This window comes from Molossus molossus, unplaced genomic scaffold (genome assembly GCF_014108415.1).
Source record: "Molossus molossus isolate mMolMol1 unplaced genomic scaffold, mMolMol1.p scaffold_m16_p_20, whole genome shotgun sequence".
NCBI lineage: Eukaryota > Metazoa > Chordata > Mammalia > Chiroptera > Molossidae > Molossus > Molossus molossus.
In genome coordinates this window covers 6266849-6286149 of record NW_023425356.1, presented here as the reverse complement: position 1 = coordinate 6286149, position 19301 = coordinate 6266849, and the positions used below count along the sequence as shown (strand labels likewise).

General features: G+C 36.5%; 1 protein-coding gene across 4 annotated transcripts; it reads right to left on the bottom strand.

Annotated features, from left to right (window-relative positions):
• Positions 1-960: 960 nt before the first annotated feature.
• LOC118637103 (pancreatic alpha-amylase) lies at positions 961-12549 on the bottom strand. 4 transcript variants are annotated; one of them, XM_036272249.1, is made up of 11 exons: positions 12440-12549; positions 9581-9794; positions 9093-9239; positions 7790-7987; positions 7019-7249; positions 6126-6259; positions 4871-4993; positions 4675-4774; positions 2633-2751; positions 2404-2529; positions 961-1170 (listed from the first exon to the last, which is right to left on the bottom strand). In XM_036272249.1, exons 2-11 carry the CDS (start codon positions 9746-9748, stop codon positions 981-983), a joined length of 1536 nt encoding a protein of 511 aa, XP_036128142.1. In that variant the 5' UTR covers positions 9749-9794; positions 12440-12549; the 3' UTR covers positions 961-980. The 4 variants fall into 4 exon arrangements, with proteins under 4 accessions (XP_036128142.1, XP_036128141.1, XP_036128143.1 ...); XM_036272248.1 differs by having other exon boundaries at positions 12393-12498; XM_036272250.1 differs by lacking the exon at positions 12440-12549 and adding an exon at positions 11108-11168.
• Between the last annotated feature and the right edge of the window lie 6752 nt (positions 12550-19301).

Here is a 19301-nt window from a genome sequence, read left to right as displayed (position 1 = left end):
ATAAAAAGTCCTAGATGAGACCCTTAACAAATCCCACATTTAAAGTCAAGAAGAAGGAGAATCAGAAGGAAAACCTGGAGCATCTGGGGCCAAGAAAGCCCAAAATAAACGTCCATCCATATTGGGGGTGAAGAGGTTGAACAAAAAGCCCGACAACATCAAGTTAAAGACACGGGGAAAGAATGTAGAAAAACAGATTCGTATGAGTTCCATATAATTAAGAATTATAGATTGCATAATTTAAGTTTATCTTTTAACATTATTAATTGTGAAAGGGCTTTCATATTGTTAAAACACCCAAATGCTATTAACTTTTATAGAAACCATCATTAAATCAGCTATCCCTAACTAATTGCTAGAAACACGGTATGGGAGAAATAAATACAAACATACATTAACCAACCATAGCTAGGCAACTAATATTAATGTCAAAAAACATATTTATCAAGATGCCTATCAGAATTCTTAGAAATGTCTTTTAAATTAAAAAAAAATTATCGAATTTATCGGAGTGACATTGGTTAATAAAATTACATAGGTTTCAAGTGTATAAGTCCATAATACCTCATCTGTATACTGAATTGTGTTCACAACCCAAAGTCAAGGCTACTTGCATCACCATTTATCCCCCCTACACCCTCCTCCACCTCCCTCAACACCCCCGCCCCACCTTTCCCTCTGATAATTACCAGACTCTTCTGTGTCTGTGAGTATTTTTTTCTTAATCCCTTCACCTTTTTCACCCAGCCCTCAATCCCCATAAATAGGTTAATGTGACTCTTCTAAAATATAACAAACTGTTGATGGTAATTATCTTATAATTGCATAATTATGTGTTTTTATGCTTTTCTGAGATTTCAAGTTGACTACTTATTATAGCTCTACAACAAAATTAATAAATTACAGGAATTTATATATGTACAAAAAAAAAGAAATACACTTGGTTATTTCTCTAGGAACATATGTATTTATTTCAATTTTTATAATTTGGATTCAGCATGAATTGCAATAAATGGATCTTCGGCATAGTTACTAATAGAAAAGTGAGCATTACCATCACCAGAAACGTAGATTTTAATTCCTGTGCAGTTGCCATCAACTTTATCTCCAGAAATAACATCACAATATGTGCCAGCAGGAAGACCAGTTTGCAAATATACAGATAATGGCCTATAAAATAAAAGTGAAGATTTAACTTGAATTCAACACAGTTAAAAGCAAGAATACAGATTATCTCGAGAGCAAAAGCTGCTCTTCGTGTTAGAGGGAACAGTCCAGGTCTCAGTGAGAAGAAAATCCAAACACAAAGACCTCTTGGTGGACGTTAATTGTTTTCCCAGATACAGAAGTTGCCTTACAGAAGACTGAGCAATTATTACAAAAATGATGGTGGAGGACTATCACTGAAGATTTGAGCTGCACTGACCCCCTTAGATAAAAGTACTTTCTGTGATAAACACAAATAGTTTAAATCTGTCTTCATTTGAACTTAAGAAAATACAAATTCTTTCAAAAATTTTAATTTGATTATTTCTTTAAAACATTCTCTATTTTTCCCCAAGAGGCTAAAATTATTTTGGGCTGGAAATAAAAAGAATTAATATTTCTTTGAAGAAGTATATAGTTTTAAATATGAAGCTGTCTCATACATTTGTTATGGTTCTCTCATCCACAAAAGATATAAATTAAAGCATTAGCCAGGGATTCTTTTGGGGAGAAGAGATATATTTGATTTATTGATTTATTGATTTTTGTCAGTAAAATATAATTTAGGTTGGAATGAGCTAAGTAGAGGCAGAAGTTGCCCTGGGACGGAGACATTTCAACCTCCTGCACAGAGATCTCCTAAGCCTCCTTCTCGTCTCCAATGAAAGCTCAAAGCTCTCCTGAGGCGAACCACTGACCAGGAGATACGTATTCTTTACACATACGCTTAAAAAATATATTGTCACGGACAGAGGAAGTGAAGAAACAGACCAAAGAACCAGATATAAGAGTAGTTGAGAAAAACAGCTACAGAAAAGGTATTTCAGTGCCAAGGCAGGAGTTTTCCATTATCTGAATAAAGGGGGTCAGTATGACACATTCTTCTTGTAATGTCACAACCTGTATACTAATGACTGTGTTTTATGTGAGGTGTGAGCAAATACACAGGCCTCATATCTGTACATGATATGCAAGGTGCACAAAATCACTCTGCTTAGAGCAGAAAGCCCTTATCAAGAGAAGATCAAAAGGGTGAAAGCCATTATCATTTTTTTTCTGGCTCTTTTCCAATCTCTATGTTTTTTAATACATGGACTAAAGAATTTTTCAGATATAAAAAAAAGTGAGCAGCAAGAGAAATGACTAACCCCAGAACACATTAGTATAATGTATAATTTCTAATAGATATCTACTTACCAGTCATCATTGTTAAAGACAATGAATCCTCTGTTTCCTCTCCCAAAGGCTACTTGGTTGCTACCATTATCCCACCAGTTTGTAAAATCTTGGCCATCAACTACATTACGGAACATAACCATGTTCCTAGAAACAAAACACGGTATGATTGCTATGAATAAACAACAGTTTAAAGTAAAATGTTAAGAAAGTTTATTATTAGAGGATATTTCTAAATAAGTCACCTCACCTTATTTGACGCCACCGATGTTCACAGACCCAGCCATTGCCACAGGTAGTATCTGGGTTAATAGTGACTTCTTTAATTACTCCATTATTATTTGGTGGCCCAGTCCAATCATTAATATCCTTAATTAGCAAAAACAAAATAAAAAATGCTCAGATTTTTAGTATGAAATAGTTTTGGTGTTCTCCTGTACACCAAACCCAATCTGTCTTATTTGTGTTTCTGGAGTGTCTTCATTTCAAATCTAGCTCCTTCGGGGGTGGTATAGCCCTTTACCAAGTTCTCATTACCTTCTTCCAACTTCTCATTCTCTATGGCCAGAATTCAGAGATAAAACTTTTTTACCCTCCCTCTCATTCTCTTTCCAAGGAATTGTAAAGTCTTTTTAATAGCACTGCAGGCAACGTGACATCATTGAAATAGCTGGGAGTTTAGTGTCAGAAACAGCAGGACGGAAACATTTTATTATGACTAAGAAAACGCAGTCAATACACATAACCTCTCTGGACCTCATTTTCCTCATCTGTAAAATAGGGGTATTGTTTGCTGCTATGAAAATAAAATAATATATGTGAAAATGTCTGGAACATGGTAATTGCTAAACACAAGAATGAAATGGTCTTTATTCTTTCTTTTGGATAAATGAATTAAGCAACACATCACAATACTCTTTACTGATTTCACCAGATGTTTAAAATTGTGTTTTTCTGCCCTGGCTGGTTTGGCTCAGCAGTTAGAGCATCAGCCCTGGGACCGAAGGGTCTTGGGTTCAATTCCCAGTCAAAGGCACATACCTGGGTTGCAGGTTCAATCCTCTTGCAGGAGGCAACCAACCAATCAATCTCTCTCTCTCATATTGATGTTTCTCTCCCTCTGTCTCTCTCCCTCCCTCCCTCTTTCCCTTCCACTCTCTCTAAAAAATCAATGGGAAAATACTCTCAGGTGAGGATTAACAAAATACATAAATAAAAAAAATAAAATTGTGTTTTTCTGATTGGTAATTTGCAAAATTAATGTAGAAAAAAACAGATTATGTCCAGGAGGGTTATCGGTGTCTGTCTTAAAAATCACATCATGTGATGAAGAATTAATAAAATAGAGTTTTTAGCATGCAGACATTTGGGAAAAGTGGAAATGTTATAGGAAAAGGGGAAAAGCACAAGGTCAATGACTCCTGACATTAGAAATAAGACCAATTAGTGGAGGTTATAAGTTGGCTCAATATAAAGGGGCATCTAAATATTAAACCTGTCTAACAACAGAATGAGTTTTTCTCAGATTGAAAGGAATCTAGAAGGAACTAGATAATATCTGTCTCGCTTATAGTACAGAGGATTTTCCATTTTAGGTATGAAGTCGCTATGCAAAGCTGCACCTGAAATATTCACTTTTAAAAGAAAACTTTCCATTAACTTTCTAAATACATCAAAACTTTATTTTTCAGTTCCTTTTTAAAAATTTTTACTCAGATTAATGTCTTTACCAAATATTTTTCTTATCTACATCTTTCCCAGTAAAGTTTGCAAATTTCTCTTCTTTAATACATATATTTGCTTTCTTCTTATAAAATACTTTGCCTATTTATCCTTAGTTCAACTAGATTTTTTTGCCTCCCATAGAAATGTTTTTTAAAGTACTTAACCAGCCCACTAGGGGCACGTAAAATAAATAAATAAATAAATAAATAAATAAATAAATAAATAAATAAATAAATAAATAAATGTACTTAACCAGTGTTTATATTACTTGTACTATGGGCAGGTACTGTTTTTAGGTTCTTATAAGTGTTAATTTGTAATTCACATACCAGCCCTATAAAGTAGGTACTTATGAGACGTACAAATTATACTCACTCCATACCATTTAACCACAAAGACCGTGAATTTTAGTTTTTTAGTATCCACTGCATTGTTAAAAGGCCTGCATCAGGTTACACTTAAATATTTGATAAACAAATAATAAATGAAATAGCATCATATAAAATTAGAATACAACTGCCTTCTTTTTATTGAGAAAAAGATACTTTGTATGACACCAACACTTACTTTTCCATTCACAAAATACCTTGGCCAACGGAAGCTGGACATTATGCGTGTAAATCCATAAGGATGAGCGAGCATAAATCCTACTCCCATTTTGTATAGTCTGCAAGTTACAAAATGATATTATCATAAAAGAAAGCAATCTTTTTAGTATTGTTTAAAAGTTGGTGAACATAAAATGGACAACTCTGTTTCCCACCTAGGGTCCCAGAATGTGAGGATAGACGCTCCTCCAGCTCCGTGTCCCCGCTGGTTGTCATGGTTATCCACAAAGACGAGCGCTCTGTCGGAAGGCACGAAGCCCCAGCCTTCTCCCCAGTTCCTGTGAAAAATACACACAGACACACACACACACATTCTTTTACCATCGCTTTAGAGTACACTAAACATGAATTTCTTTCAGTACAGAATCCTAAGATGAAATTCTTTAATTGAAAGGGTTTCTTCTGTAAGGCTTATATATATAGGGGTGGGCAAGAATAGATGGGTAGCGGTCTGTATGGAAATAATATAAATAAATAATACAATAATTAATGAGTAAATAAGGAATAAACTCACAACTGTAAACCTACTTTTGCTCACCTCTGTACATATATTATATATAGATATATTATCTACAAATACATCCCATATATGTATACTTGCATAAATTATTTGTATTACATTCCAGTTACATGTATTTTTCTTATTTGAAAAAGTCCTTTTAGAAGTCTTAGTCTATTATAATTTAGCTGGACCTCAGAAGGGCCAACTTCCAACTCATATTTTGTACAGAATAGCAAACTGGGTGAAAAAAAGACTTCAGTATTATCCACTTACAATATAAACATTTCAATATCTGAAGTTGACTGATATAACAGATGTAAATTCCATAGTATGGCCACATTGTAGGGACTTTCTAAATGACAGAATCATTTTAATAATAACCTGGACTTCACAGGTCATATGTAAACACTCAAATCTAGTATAGTTACATATAATGCATAGATTAAAATCTCCAGGTTATGTTTTGGGTTTTCAGCCATACTTCCTTGTGATGGACATTCTAAATAATAAAGATAGTCCATTCAAGTCTGGGGAATCATAACACTTGTTACTGGTAACTGAATCCCTGAAAGGGGTTTAAGTAAGATCTTAATAAAAAAACTCATATTGGCCTGGCCGGTGTGGCTCAGTGGCTGAGCATTGACCCATGCACCAAGGGGTCGCCGATTCGATTCCTGGTCAGGGCACATGCCCAGGCTGTGGACCTGATCCCCAGTGGGGGTCATACAGGAGGCAGCCATTTGATGTTCTCTCTCATCGATGTTTCCATTTCTCTCTCCCTCTCCCTTCCTCTCTCTCTAAAAATCAATACAAAAAAAAAATTTTTTTTTAAAGGAAAACATATTGGGGTAATATGATATATAGTAAGTCTGTAAAATGATTCAGAGGACAAATCAAGTTTCGTTTACTTCAGGTAAGCCATCTTCTCTCCACTCCACTTGCGCAGAACTGTGCCTAGTTTGGCACCATACTTGAATTCCGTCACACGGCCATTGTCAAAGTACTCATTGCATTTAATTGGCTCACCACCCAGATCAATTACCTAGAAGAAATATAGGGGAAAATATTATTTTAGGTTAGAATTGTAACCAACAAGTGAATATCATATAGAAAATGGCTTTAAACTATTTATGTTATTTGATATACCCCAAGTGATTTTCCTTATACCAAGATCCTTCCTGTTTGTTTGTTGAAGTATTTACTACAATATTAGAAGTAACATGACAAAGTGAGCTGTTGGCCTGTGAAAAACACTGACCTAATTGAGTCTTGCACATAAATAAGTAACATTTACATAGCAATCATATCTGTCTAGGTGCTTGAAAAATATTAACTCATCTAATTTTCTGACCACAAAGATATAACTATTATCATTATCCCTTTTCCTCACATGAAAAAACTGTTGCCTAGGGAGATGAACCCATTTGCCTAAAAGAACACAGCTCACAATGCTAGAGACAAGCTTTAAACTCACATAGACTGGCTCAAGACAACAACTACATTATCTGTCTTCTCTGACGGGCTCTGGGGAAGTGGTAAATGACAAAGAGATATCTGCAGCCTAAACAAAATCTCTGCACTTCCTTAAAACCCCTAGTGAGAAAGAGTTCAAGAGTCAGAGTCCGACAAAGAAGGGCCTCTGAACAAAAGGAGATTAAAGAGCACTGGTCTGCACAGCTGAGCCCTGTTCTGTACACGTGATTCAGTTATTAACCTACAGGATTTGTATTTTTAGTTAAACCTGCCTTGTTTTCTAATGAGTTAAACAATGCCACATATGCACATGTATGTATCAATGTACCTCCTGGTAAATGAAAGGTTGACTTCCTTCAGGGAACCAGGTTGTGTTCAGCTGATGCAGCTTAGTCAGAATAGCCTTCATGTCTCCGGGCCACATGTGCTTAGAAGCGTCGATTCTGAAACCTGCCACACCGATGTCAATGAGATGGTTCAGATACTCAATAACCTTGGAACGCACATAGTCTTTCTCCAGTGCAAGGTCAAGAAGACCAACCAGACGACAGTCTCTGACCTATTGAGGCAAAAAGGTTGTGATTGAGACATAAAATATCCTGTTGACCTGAAAATCCATGTGATTGCTGTTCATTCATTAATGGGTGTTTCTATAGTGTCTTCTTTGCATTGGACACTGTAGTCTGGACATACCCTTGAGACATGTTCTATTATAAAAATGGAGGGTGTAGGAAATAAAGTGGATGCGCTTTTTAATTGGGAATGATTAAATTAGAGGGAGTGTTTTAAATGTTGATTTGAGTTTCTATTTTTATTTATTTTAAAATATGCTTTTATTGATTTTTTTTAGAAATAGAGGAAGGGAGAGAGAGATAGAAACATCTGCAAATCCCTTCCTGAGGATCGAGCCCACAACCAGGGCATGTGCCCTGACTGGAAATCAAACTGGTAACCTCTTGGTGTATGGGACGATGCTCAGTCCACTGAGCCACACTGGCTGCATGAGTTTCTTATTTTTAAAGAGTCAGACTTGGAGCCCTGTTTGCAGATAAAGACATAAATAGTTCTTTATTCAGATCACTGTTTTTTAAAAAATTACCTGATAAGGATCATTGTAGTTCTCAATGTCTCCACTTCCAGTTTTACATTTACCATCATTAAAATCCCAAGCAGAGAACGGGACTGTGGGAAAATCCCTAGTTCCGGGGTTGAAGAAACTTCCACAAGTACTGCTTGTTCCCGCACTCACACCATTTCCACACATATGGTTAATCACAGCATCCACGTAGATATGAACCTGAAGGCAATGTTTCTATTTCAGTTTGATTTATAGAGAAGTAAAATCTATAATATTATTGGTTAAAGTTTACAGCATGTTAATAACACTCTAAACATCTCTTTGTTATTTTATAACTTATCTTCCTAGAAGACCAAAAGTAAAGTGTGAAAGGAAATCAAGGTCAACTGAATATCTATATGCATCCTAGCCATGTGGTGAAATGTTTATATATATGATCAACTAATAGAACCAGAAAGTACCATAACTCGCCCTGGCCAGTTTGGCTCAGCGGTTAGAGCGTCGGCCTGCGGTCCGGAGAGACCCGGGTTCGGTTCCCGCTAAGGGCACGTACTTCGGTTGCAGTTTGTCCCCGGCCCTGGTTGGTCGTGCGGGTGGCAGCCACTCGATGTGTCCCTTCACGTCGATGTTTCTCACTCTCTCTCCCTTCCTCTCTCTCCCTCCCATTCTATCTGTACAAAAAAAAAAAAAAAAAATGTAAAAATATCCTCAGGTGAGGATAAAAAAAAAAAAAAAAGAAAGAAAGTACCATAACTATAAAAAAATGCAAAAAGCCTTTATTGGGGGAGGTAAGAGTAAATTGAGAATGGAGAGATTACTGATTTTTGCATTTCCATGGGTCATCCTCAGAAAGCAGTCAGATTCTGCTATCTACTTAGCATCTGAAGAAGGATGGTAAATACTGTCTCTCACTATGTTCCTCATCAAAGGGGCTATATCTATTTATCATTGAAAAACCTATGGAGAAGAAGACTCAGGAATTATGGATGGAGACACAAGCCACATAAAAGTCACAGAAAATATTATAACTGGAATTTCTAATTCCTAACTAGAAAGTATTCCCCAGAAATCTGTATAGTTATAAGGATTAAAAGTTGCTTTATGAGCAAGATGACTTTAAACTTTGACTTACATCTTTAATAGAAAAATGGCACATATACAGAGATTTTAAGAACTGAACAATAAGCAACAATTAGATTTTAGTTACAAAGTATAAAGTAAAAGAAAAAACATGGAAAATAAATATGTTCTTAAAAGGAGCAAGAGGCAGAAGACAGAAAATATATTTTTACATAATATTTTTAAAGAAAACTAATTCACTCACACCAACGTTGTTACATCTGGTCACCATGTCTCTGAATTCAGCTTCATTTCCTGATCTTGTACATAACTTGTAGCTAATTGGCTGGTATCTTTCCCACCAAGGTCTTGAAGGGTTATTAATTATAACATTTTCATTGGGTGGAGAGATCTACAAATAAAACAATCTTAGGTATCAAATTGTGGCTTACTTTACATCACTGGATATTCTAGAAAATAATCAATGACCTAAAATTATTTCTGAGTCTTTGTATAAACTGCTACATTATTAAATAACCACTTGAAACTGTTAACAGTATATTGGAAATATCCTGCTGAAGAAAGAATATATCAAACAAAACATAAAATTGCCAACAATACTAAATTTTTTTATGTTCCTCATAAAACTCCTTACTTCGAATACTTATTTATGAAGTAAAATTTCCCAGCTTCACAGACACAAATCCTATATCGACAGCAAACTCCACAATTTACACTCTGAACAATACCCACCTGAACCCCTCCAAATCCTCTGGGAGCTAAGTATCGCTCACATTCAAGAGCAATATCAACCCAACGCCACTCAAACAGATGAACAATAGATGTCCGTCCAGGTTTGGTATTTGGGGCATACTGAGCCCAGCAGAACCCGATGGCTGAGAGCAACAGAAAGAACTTCATTTTGCTTTGAAGTTGTCAGTGTTCTTTCCTGAAACTATTTATATTCCTGTAAGAAACATTTTACAAAGTAAATGTTAACATAATAAATACTGAGCACAAAATGTTTATTCATAATCTGAAAATTATTATCAATAATAGTGTTCACAGGTAAAGAAAAGTCACGAAATTTTCCAGGAAAAGAATCTGAACTTTTAAAACTTAATGTTTTCCTTATTGAGGGAATATTAACCTTTTAAACATCTGGCATTTTATATCCATAGAAAGGAGTCCATAATCATGTATTATTTATTTAAGATTAGATTTTATTTCTGAAGTCCTTCAAGGATAGTAGGAAAATAACAAACAGGGCCAACTGAATAGAGAGTCAAAATTTGTTTTAGCCATCTATTTGCAAACATTTGTAATGCCTTCAAAAAGTAACAGGATTTTCAATTCAGGTCTGTTTTTCACCCTAGCCCAAATTTTCAGTTACTTAAATTTCTACATTAAGATTTAAGAAAATATTTGGAAGTTGAAAATCCATGAATTAAGGAAACAGACCATTCCCTGCCCCCCCCCCCCCATCAAATGATATGCTTGATGCGTGTAGGTGTGTTTTTTGTTTACTCCTATCCCAAGCAGTCTCCTATCTCAGGCAGATACAAATATGTATTTTAATATGCAAATAAATCAACGTTAAACAAGAAGAGACAAGTTATCTACTCCTGTCATTTGTAGTTATTAGTCTAGATACTTCATAAATAGCAAGTGATTTAATGAAAATATCATTACATTTTTAAAATAGAAATCCCTTCCATGCCACATCAATTCGGTTATTTTATTGCTTATATTTCTCTCCAAGTGTTTTCATTTTTTTCTGTTTTCCCAGTTTTCAATATGTGCTTTGGATAGTAATATTACTATAGAATTTGGTCAAGGTAGTGGATTCTCTTACTGAAAAAAGTCATAATCCCTCTAAATTTTACATTGAATCACATGTGCATTTTCTTAAAACAATACTCTGTCACCTATGAGCCCCACCCCCACCAAAAAAAAAAAGGAAAAGGAAAAAAGAGGAATGAACCTGAGCTCAGGATCTGTCTCCTGTGAAGTTAGAGTAAAGAAAGCAGATAATCAAGTTTGCCTATCAGATCTCTGAAATGGAAGAAACATTTGAGTGAAGGTTCAGAGGCATTTCAAATATAAATAGTAAGTACATTTTGTGCTGTTGGAAATGAAACTGGAGTTGCCAGCAAACCTAAAATAGACTGTGGATCTTTGAACTGTATCGAAAGACATGCCAGAAAACCACTTGTTTCAAGAAAAAAGGGGGGGAGAAAGGGATTATATGATACTCAAAAACACATTAAAATAACTTACCACATCAACTTCTTGAAGTCAGCAATCTCAAATACTCAGTTCAGTCTTTTCCAATTATAGAGCCAAACACACACACACACACACACACACACACACACACACACACACTCCAGTTCTCTTTTTCTCTTCAATTAGAAAAAAAAAAAAAAAATGCTGAATTTAAGACTTCTATAATCCTCTTCCTTTCAGTACTTGCTCTGATGACCCTGTTCGAATTATCCAAATCCAATTTGTGCAAAGTCTAACCCGAGCTCCACTATGACATCAAATAAGTTCTGTCTCCTGAGCAAACCCTGGTTTTCCCCTCCCTTCCCCACCCCCACCGACCCGCCCCGCATCCTCTCTAATTACTGTAGTCAGTTCACTTTCACTTTGTCTTCCTTTCTCTGAGGAGCCTCTCCTAATCTGAACAACTCTTTCCTTTCTGAACCATTTAATCTATTAGGAAAAAAATTGCTAAAAAACCTTAAAGACAGATTAGAATATAATGTTAAATAAGTGTGACTAGAATGTAAACAAAGTCTCCAAACCAAGCATCTAAGCTTTGTCATTGATTATGTGAATCAGGAAGAAAACCATTAAGTCTATAGAGTACATGTAGATCCTTATTCAGAAAATGGGAATAATAGTATTTCTGATAAATATGACAAAAATAACTAGAAACAACTAACAATGTGCATGGAGTATTACTGTGTGCTATTTCCATGTATTATCACTTTATTTCTCACACATACAGAAATGCAAAGTAGAGTTATGACTGCACCCAGTTTCAAAAGGAAGAACCTGAGGCACCAAGAAATAAAATAATATAATTTGTCCAAGGTCAAATTTTAGTAAATGTTGAGACTGAAAATCCAAAACCAAGCAGTGTGACTCCATAATGAGCTTTTAATCCAGCCTTATCAGTCTCTGTCACCGGGTTCTCATAAAAGATTAATGAAGCCCGGCCAGTGTGGCTCAGTGGTTGAGCACTGTCCCATGCACCAAGAGGTTGCCAGTTCGATTCCCGATCGTGGGCCTAATCCCCAGTGTAGGGAATGCAGGAGGCTGCCAATCAATGTTCTTTCTCATTGGTATTTCTCTCTCTCCTTCACCTATCCTCTCTCTCTAAGATCAATAAAAGTTATTTAAAAAATAAAAAACTAATAAAATATTGTACGTGAAGATATTGTGGTATCTGGAAATTTGTATAGCTAACAGTAATATGTGTAGAAGACTGCAGAAGTAGTAAGGGTTACTCTTATTTTTGTTTTTCAAATTTTCGCTCTGAACAAAATTAACTTTCCTGTTAGTTTTTAGTCCTTGTCTCACATGCATCCACAGGACATTTACTTGTTCACAAATATTCAGTGCTCCTTCCCACAGGTGAAATACACATCCGGTCCTCTTGAATTCGGGAGTGTCCATGGGATTTGCTTTGGTAATGAAATGCAATCAGGAGGAATAGTTTCGAGTTTGAGACCTCTGTGGTTAAAGCTTGTGTCAAAATGAAGTTGCAGTGGCCGATTGTAAAGTCGTCTAAGGTGAAGAGCCTTTGTTGATCTAAAATGAACATAAGAAATAAGCATGGTCATTGTAAGCCACTAAGGAATTTTAGCTTTTGGTTACTGCAGCATAACCTTTTCTTTTCTAATACAACTATTAAGTTCCCTTAAGCTTTTGATTCAAAAGACATTCATGACATTGCTTTCTCTTGGGATGTAGGAAGTCAAGGGTAGGATAAATCATAAGATCAGAGAATATTAACACTGAAATAGATTAGAATAAACTAGTCCAATGACATCCAGAGTCTCAGTTCTAAATAATCACATTTCAAAAAGTTATATAAAAATATTTTTAAATATGAGTCATGAAAGTTAGCTTTATAGAAAAATCTACCACTAATGTATCGCTCTTGTCTCTTTTGTTCCTTGGGACCGCTTATCTAAATCTAACCTTAATTTTATTGATATAGAAAACAAGACCAAGGAATGAGACAAATAACATTTACATTAAACAACCACTCTAATCAGTAGCAAAGCTGCCCTGGCTGGTATGGCTCTGTTGGTTGGGCTTTGTCTCATACGCCGAAAGGCTGTGGCTTCAATTTCCAGCCAGTTTGCTAGTATTTTGCTGAGGACTTTTGCATCAATATTCATAAGAAATATAGTCTGTAGTGTTTGCCTCGCTTTGATATCGGGTTATGTTAGTCTTATAGCATGAGTCGGGAAGTGTTCCCACCTCCTAAATTTTGGGGAAGTTTAAGAAGGACTGGTATTATTTCTTCCTTAGATGTGTGCTAGAATTCCATAGCAGAGCCTCGTGTCCAGGGCTTTTCTTTATTGTTAGGTTGTTTTTTTTTTATTACTGATACAATTTCCTTACTAGCTCTAGGTTTATTCAGAATTCCTATTGCTTTGTAATTTAACCTTAGTAGCTTTTGCATTTCTGGGAATTTGTCCATTTCATCTAGTTATCTAATTTGTTGGTGTAGAATTCTTGATAGTACTACTCTTTTTTAAAAATATGTTTTTAATGATTTTTTTAAAGAGAGAGAAATGTCAATCAGCTGCCTCCTGTATGCCCCCTACTGGGGATGAAGCCCACAATCCAGGCCTGTGCCCTGACCAGGAATCTAACAGGGACCTCTCAGTCCATGGGACGATGCTCAGTCAATTGAGTCACACCAGCTGGGCAATCTTCATAGTATTCTTTCTATAGAATATAAAGTAATGTCCCCATGTTCATTTCTGATTTTAGTAATTTGAGTCTTTTTCTCTTTGTCAATCTAGTTAAAAGTTGGTCAATTTTGTTGTTTTTTCAATCAACTTTTGGTTTTATTGATTTTTATCTATTATTTTTTTTCACTATTTCACTGCTCTCTAATCTTTATCATTTGCCTTCTTCTCTTAACATTGGGTTTCATTTGCTCATTTTCTAGTTCCTTCAGTTGCAAGGTATGTTACTGATCTGAGATCATTGCTGTTTTTAAGTAATTATAACTATAAATTCTCTCCTTTGCATCACCTTCAGTGCATCCAATAGTTTGGTACATTGCATCTTTGTTTTTCTTTGATCCATTCATTGCTCAAGAATGCACTGTTTAATTCCAATGGGCATGTGAATTTTCCAAATTTCTTTACATTGATTTCTAACTTAATCCCTTTGCAATCCAAGAAAATAATTTATCTTTTTTTTTTTTTTAATCCCCACCCGAGGACATTTTTCTATTTTTTGTTCAGATAGAGTGGGAGGGAGAGAGAGAGAGAAATATCGACGTGAAAGGAACACATCAAGTGGTTGTCACCTACAGGACCCAACCAAGACCGGAGACAAACTGCAACCGAGGTACGTGCCCTTAGCGGGAACCAAACCCAGGTCTCTCTGGACCACAGGCCGACGCTCTAACTGCTGAGCCAATCCGGCCAGGGCAATTTATCTTTTTTTTATCTCTTGTAAAAAAAATAAAAAAATCTATTGAGCCCGGCCAGTGCTGGTCAGTGGTTGAGTATTGACCCATGCACCAAAATGGTTGCCAGTTTGATTCCCAGTCAGGGCACATGCCCAGGTTGTGGGCCCAATCCCCAGTGGGGGCATGCAGGAGGCGGCCAATCGCTGTTCTCTCTCACTGATGTTTCTACCTCTGTCTCTCCCTTCCTCTCTCTCTAAAATCAATAAAGACAAAAAAAAAAATTTTTATATCTATTAAAACTTAATTTGTGGCTTGATATATAGTCTATCCCAGAAAATATCCCATGCCCACTTAACGAGAACGTGTATGCTGTTGTTGTTGGGTAGAGTGTTCTGCGTGTGTGTTAGATTTAGTAGATTTATTGGATTAAGTCCTCTATTTCCTTATTTCTGTCTCCTTCTATCCCTTGACATAAATGGGGTACTGAAGTTTCCAACTATTATTATAGAATTATCTATTTCTCCCTTAACTTTTGTCCATTTTTGCTTCATACATTTTGATGGTCTGTCATTAGGTGCATAAATGTTTATAATTGTTACATCCGTTTGCTCTACTGAACTTTTTATTACTAGCTAATGTCCTTTTTTTCCTCTGGCAATTTTTAAAATGTTTTTGTTTATTTTTAGAGAGCAAGGGAGCAAGGAAGGGAGAGGGAGAGACAGAAACATCCATGAGAGAGAAACATCTATTGACTGCCTCCTGGATGCCCCCTACTGGGGATCGAGCCTGCAACCTGGGCATATGCCCTGACCGGGAATCAAACCAGTGACCTCTTGGTGCATGGGTCCATGCTCAACCAACTGAGCCACACTGGCCGGACAGTCTCTGGCAACATTTTAAAGTTAAAGTCTATTTTGTCTGTATAGCCACCCTGCTTTCTTTGCTTACTACTTGCATATAATATTTTTTCCATCCTTTTGCTCTAAATCTATTTGTGTCTTTGGAACTAAGTCAGTCTTGTAGACAGCATATCGTTGATCATCTGTTTTTACTGTGTCCTAATCTGTGTTGTTTTTTTTTTTCTTTAATACAGAAAAAAAATCTGCTCAACCACTGAGCCACACTGGCCGGGCTTAATTATCTGTGTTTTAATTAAACTGATTCATTTACACTTAAAGTAAATACTGAAAAGTAAGGACTTAATCTCTGTCATTTTGCTCTTCCACATGCACTCTAGCTTTTTTGGTCCTTCATTTCTTGCTTTAGTGTCTTAGCATTTAGTTGTTTTCCTGTAGTGAAACATTTACATTACTTTCTCATGTCCTTTAAAAATAATATTCGGTAGCTTCTTTCTTTGTAGTTATCATGGAGTCCACATCCTAAATTATTATGTATTTGGAGTCTATACCAGCTTCACTTCAATAACATACAAAAACTGTTCCAACTCCTTTTCACTGTTGAATTTCCCCAAATTACTTCTTTATCCACTGTGTACCCCCACACATAATTATTTGAAATGCATGAGTCTCTTAAATTCTGTAGAAAACTTGTGGAGTTACAAACTACAGTTACAATAATACTAACTTATAAACTAATAATTGGTTTTTTAAACGTATGTCTCTTAAACAATGTAGAAAACAACTAGTTATAAACCACTGTTACAAAATATTAGCTTTTATAATTACCCTTTATTGAGATCTGTATTTCTGTCTTTGGCTTTGAGTTCCTATGTAGTGTCTGTTCATTTCACCCTGCAAAAGTCCCTTAACCGTTTCTTCCTGGGCAGGTCTAGGGGTAACCAACTCCCTCAGATTTGTTTATTTGGGAATGTTTTATTTCTCTCACTTTTGAAGAATGGTTTTGGTACATGTAGGATTCCTTGTTGAATTTGTTTTTCTTTATCACTGAATATATTAGCTTACTGCCTTCTGATCTCTGAGGTTTCTGATAAGAAATCTGCTGCTAATTTCATTGAGAGTGCCTTGTATGTGACGATAGCTCACTATTCTCTCGGTTGATGCTTTCCAGATTGTCTTTTAAAATTTAGATATTTTTTTATCCTCACCCAAGGACATTTTTCCATATTTTGTTTAGAGTAGGAGGGAGAGAGAGAGAGAGAGAGAGAAGCATCGACGTGAAAGGGACATATCGAGTGGTTGCCACCCTCACGACCCAACCAGGCCTGGGGAAAAACTGCAACCGAGGTACGTGCCCTTAGTGGGAACCGACACCGGGTCTCTCTGGACCACAGGCCAACGCTCTAACCACTGAGCCAAACTGGCCAGGGCTAAAATTTAGATTTTAATGTGTCCATGTGGGTCTCTAAATTCATCTACTTGGAATTTGTTGAGCTCCTTGGATATTTATACTCATGACTTTCATCAGATTTGGGAAGTTTTCACCCATTATTTCTTCAAGTACTCTGTCCCCTTCTTTCTCCTGGACTTCCATGTGTATACATTGGTCAGCTTCATGGGTCCCACAGGTACTTTAGGCTCTGTTCACCTTCTTCAATCTTTTTCTTCCTGTTCCTCAAACTCAATAACTTCCACTATCCTATCTTCCAGTTTGCTAATTGTTTCTTCTGCTTACTCAAGTCTTCCTTGGAATCCCTCTACTGAATTTTATTGTACTTTTCAGCTCCAGCATTTCTTTGGTTGCTTTGTAAATTTCTCTTCCCTGATATTTCCATTGTATTCATACATCTTGTTTCTATTTACTTTCTTTGTCTAGTATATCTGCCATTAAGTCTTCCTCAGAGATGGTTTGTTGATTTTTCTCCCTTTCAATGGGCCATACTTTCCAGTTTCTCTTTTTTTTATCCTCACCCAACAACTTTTTTTTTTTTTTTTTGCACTTATCTTCAGATAGAGTGGGAGGGAGAGAGGGAAGAGAGAGAGAGAGAAACATTGATGTAAGAGAAACACATTGGATGGTTGCCATCCATGCGACCCTAACAGGGCCAGGGACAAACTGCAACCAAGGTTCGTGCCCTTAGCAGGAACCGAGCCCAGGACTCTCTGGTCCACAGGCTGACGCTCTAACCGCTGAGCCATACTGGCCAGGGCCTTTCTTTGTATATCTGTTTTGTTGTTGTTGTTGAAAATTGGATGTTTGCATTTAATACTATGGTAACTCTTGAAATCAGACTCTCTGCCTTCCCCAGGGTTTCAGGTTTTTCATTTTAATCGTTTTTTAAAATATTTTTTTATTGATTTTCTAGAGAGAGAGGAATGGAAATAGAAACATCAATGTGAGACAGAAACATTGATCAGCTGCCTCCTGCACACCCCCTACTGGGGATTGATCCCAAAACCCAGGCATGTGCCCTGACTGGGAATTGAACCAGGACCTCTCAGTCCATGGGACAATGCTCAAGCCACTGAGCTACACAGATTGGGTTTGTTTTTTTATTATTGCATGTTGTCTCTGTGCTGAAGGTCAGCCTTAGGTGTAAAACCTAAGGTCTTTCCAGAACTTTTTAGTCTTTTCTTGGGCACACGTGGTACACTTCTAATTTTCCCCATATACTTGTTTTTGAATGTCCTGGTCTTTAATGCCTGGCTCTCTAAAGAGGAAAAAGAAAAATAAAGAGGGGTCAGAAAAAGGTTGGTGGGGGCTTTCAACAATGGGAGGAGGTACAACCACCATGCATGGCTGCCCACCTCTTTTTTTTTTTTTTTCTCCTTAATATTTTTAATTGATTTTTTTTTTTTTTTAGAGAGAGGGAGAAACATTGATATGAGAAAGAAACATCAATGGGCAGCCTCCTGCATGCCCCTACTGTGGATTGAGCCTGCAAACCCGGCATGTAACCTGACCTGGAATCAAACTGGAACCTCTCAGTCCATGGGAAAACACTCAATCCATTGAACTACACCAGTTGGGCTGCCCACCTCTTTGTACCTCTGTGATCAAAAGCAGCAATCAGCTATCAGAGCACAGATCCCCAAAATGTGTAGGTCAAGGTTCTTTTTGCCTACCAACTTCCACCAATTGTGTGTAAGCTGTACCAGAAACACATCACAGCTGCCTACCACATGGCTGAGGGAGGGGAGAATGGGTTAGCTTCTACTATGCCAAGAGCTGAAATGGAATGAAATTAACTGCAGTGTACTGTCTAAACCTTCCCTTTGAATCTGCAAGCCTTTAATAGACTCCAGAGTTCCACAACAGTTACATCAGGCAGTTTCTACCAGTGTCTAGGTAGGGGGTGGATTCCTGGTGCTTCCAGCTCCACCACGGTCCTAGAATCCTCATGTACAGGTTTTTGTATGAACAGTTTTTTGTTCCACTTGGATAAATGGACATGTGATGGCAAGGTCACATGTAAGTTATGTGTAACTTTGTAACACAATTCTCAACTGTTCTGCAAAATAGATGTGCACATTTCTACTTCCACAAGCAATGTATAAGAGTTGTAGTGGTTCCACATTCTTGACCAGTCTTGGTACTGTCAGAATTAATGTATGCCATTCTAATAGGTGTGTGCTGCTATCTCATTATGGTTGTATTCTGCATTAGTCTAATGGCTAATGTTGTGCATCTTTACATGTGTTAATTTGCCATTTGTAAACATTTAATTTGAAATCTTAAAATTCACTGTCCATTTTTTATTGACTTTTAAAAGTTCTTTTTATATTATGGATACAATCTTTGTCAAATTATGCTTTGCAAATATTTTTCCAAATCTGTAGCTTGCCTTTTCAGTAGTGTCTTCTGAAAAGCAAAAGATATTTTTATTTGATGAAGTCCAATTTCTTTTTCTTTTGTTTTAATGGATCAAACTTTTGGTATTGTATT

Bases quoted from the DNA above. Each gene is read 5' to 3' on its own strand.
- LOC118637103 (XM_036272249.1), bottom strand. From the start codon at position 9,748: ATGAAGTTCTTTCTGTTGCTCTCAGCCATCGGGTTCTGCTGGGCTCAG. The intron at 4,775-4,870 runs GTGGGAAACAGA...TGTAACTTGCAG, and splicing joins CTCACATTCTGGGACCCTAG to ACTATACAAAATGGGAGTAG. The intron at 2,530-2,632 runs GTGAGGTGACTT...TTTTGTTTCTAG, and splicing joins CATCGGTGGCGTCAAATAAG to GAACATGGTTATGTTCCGTA.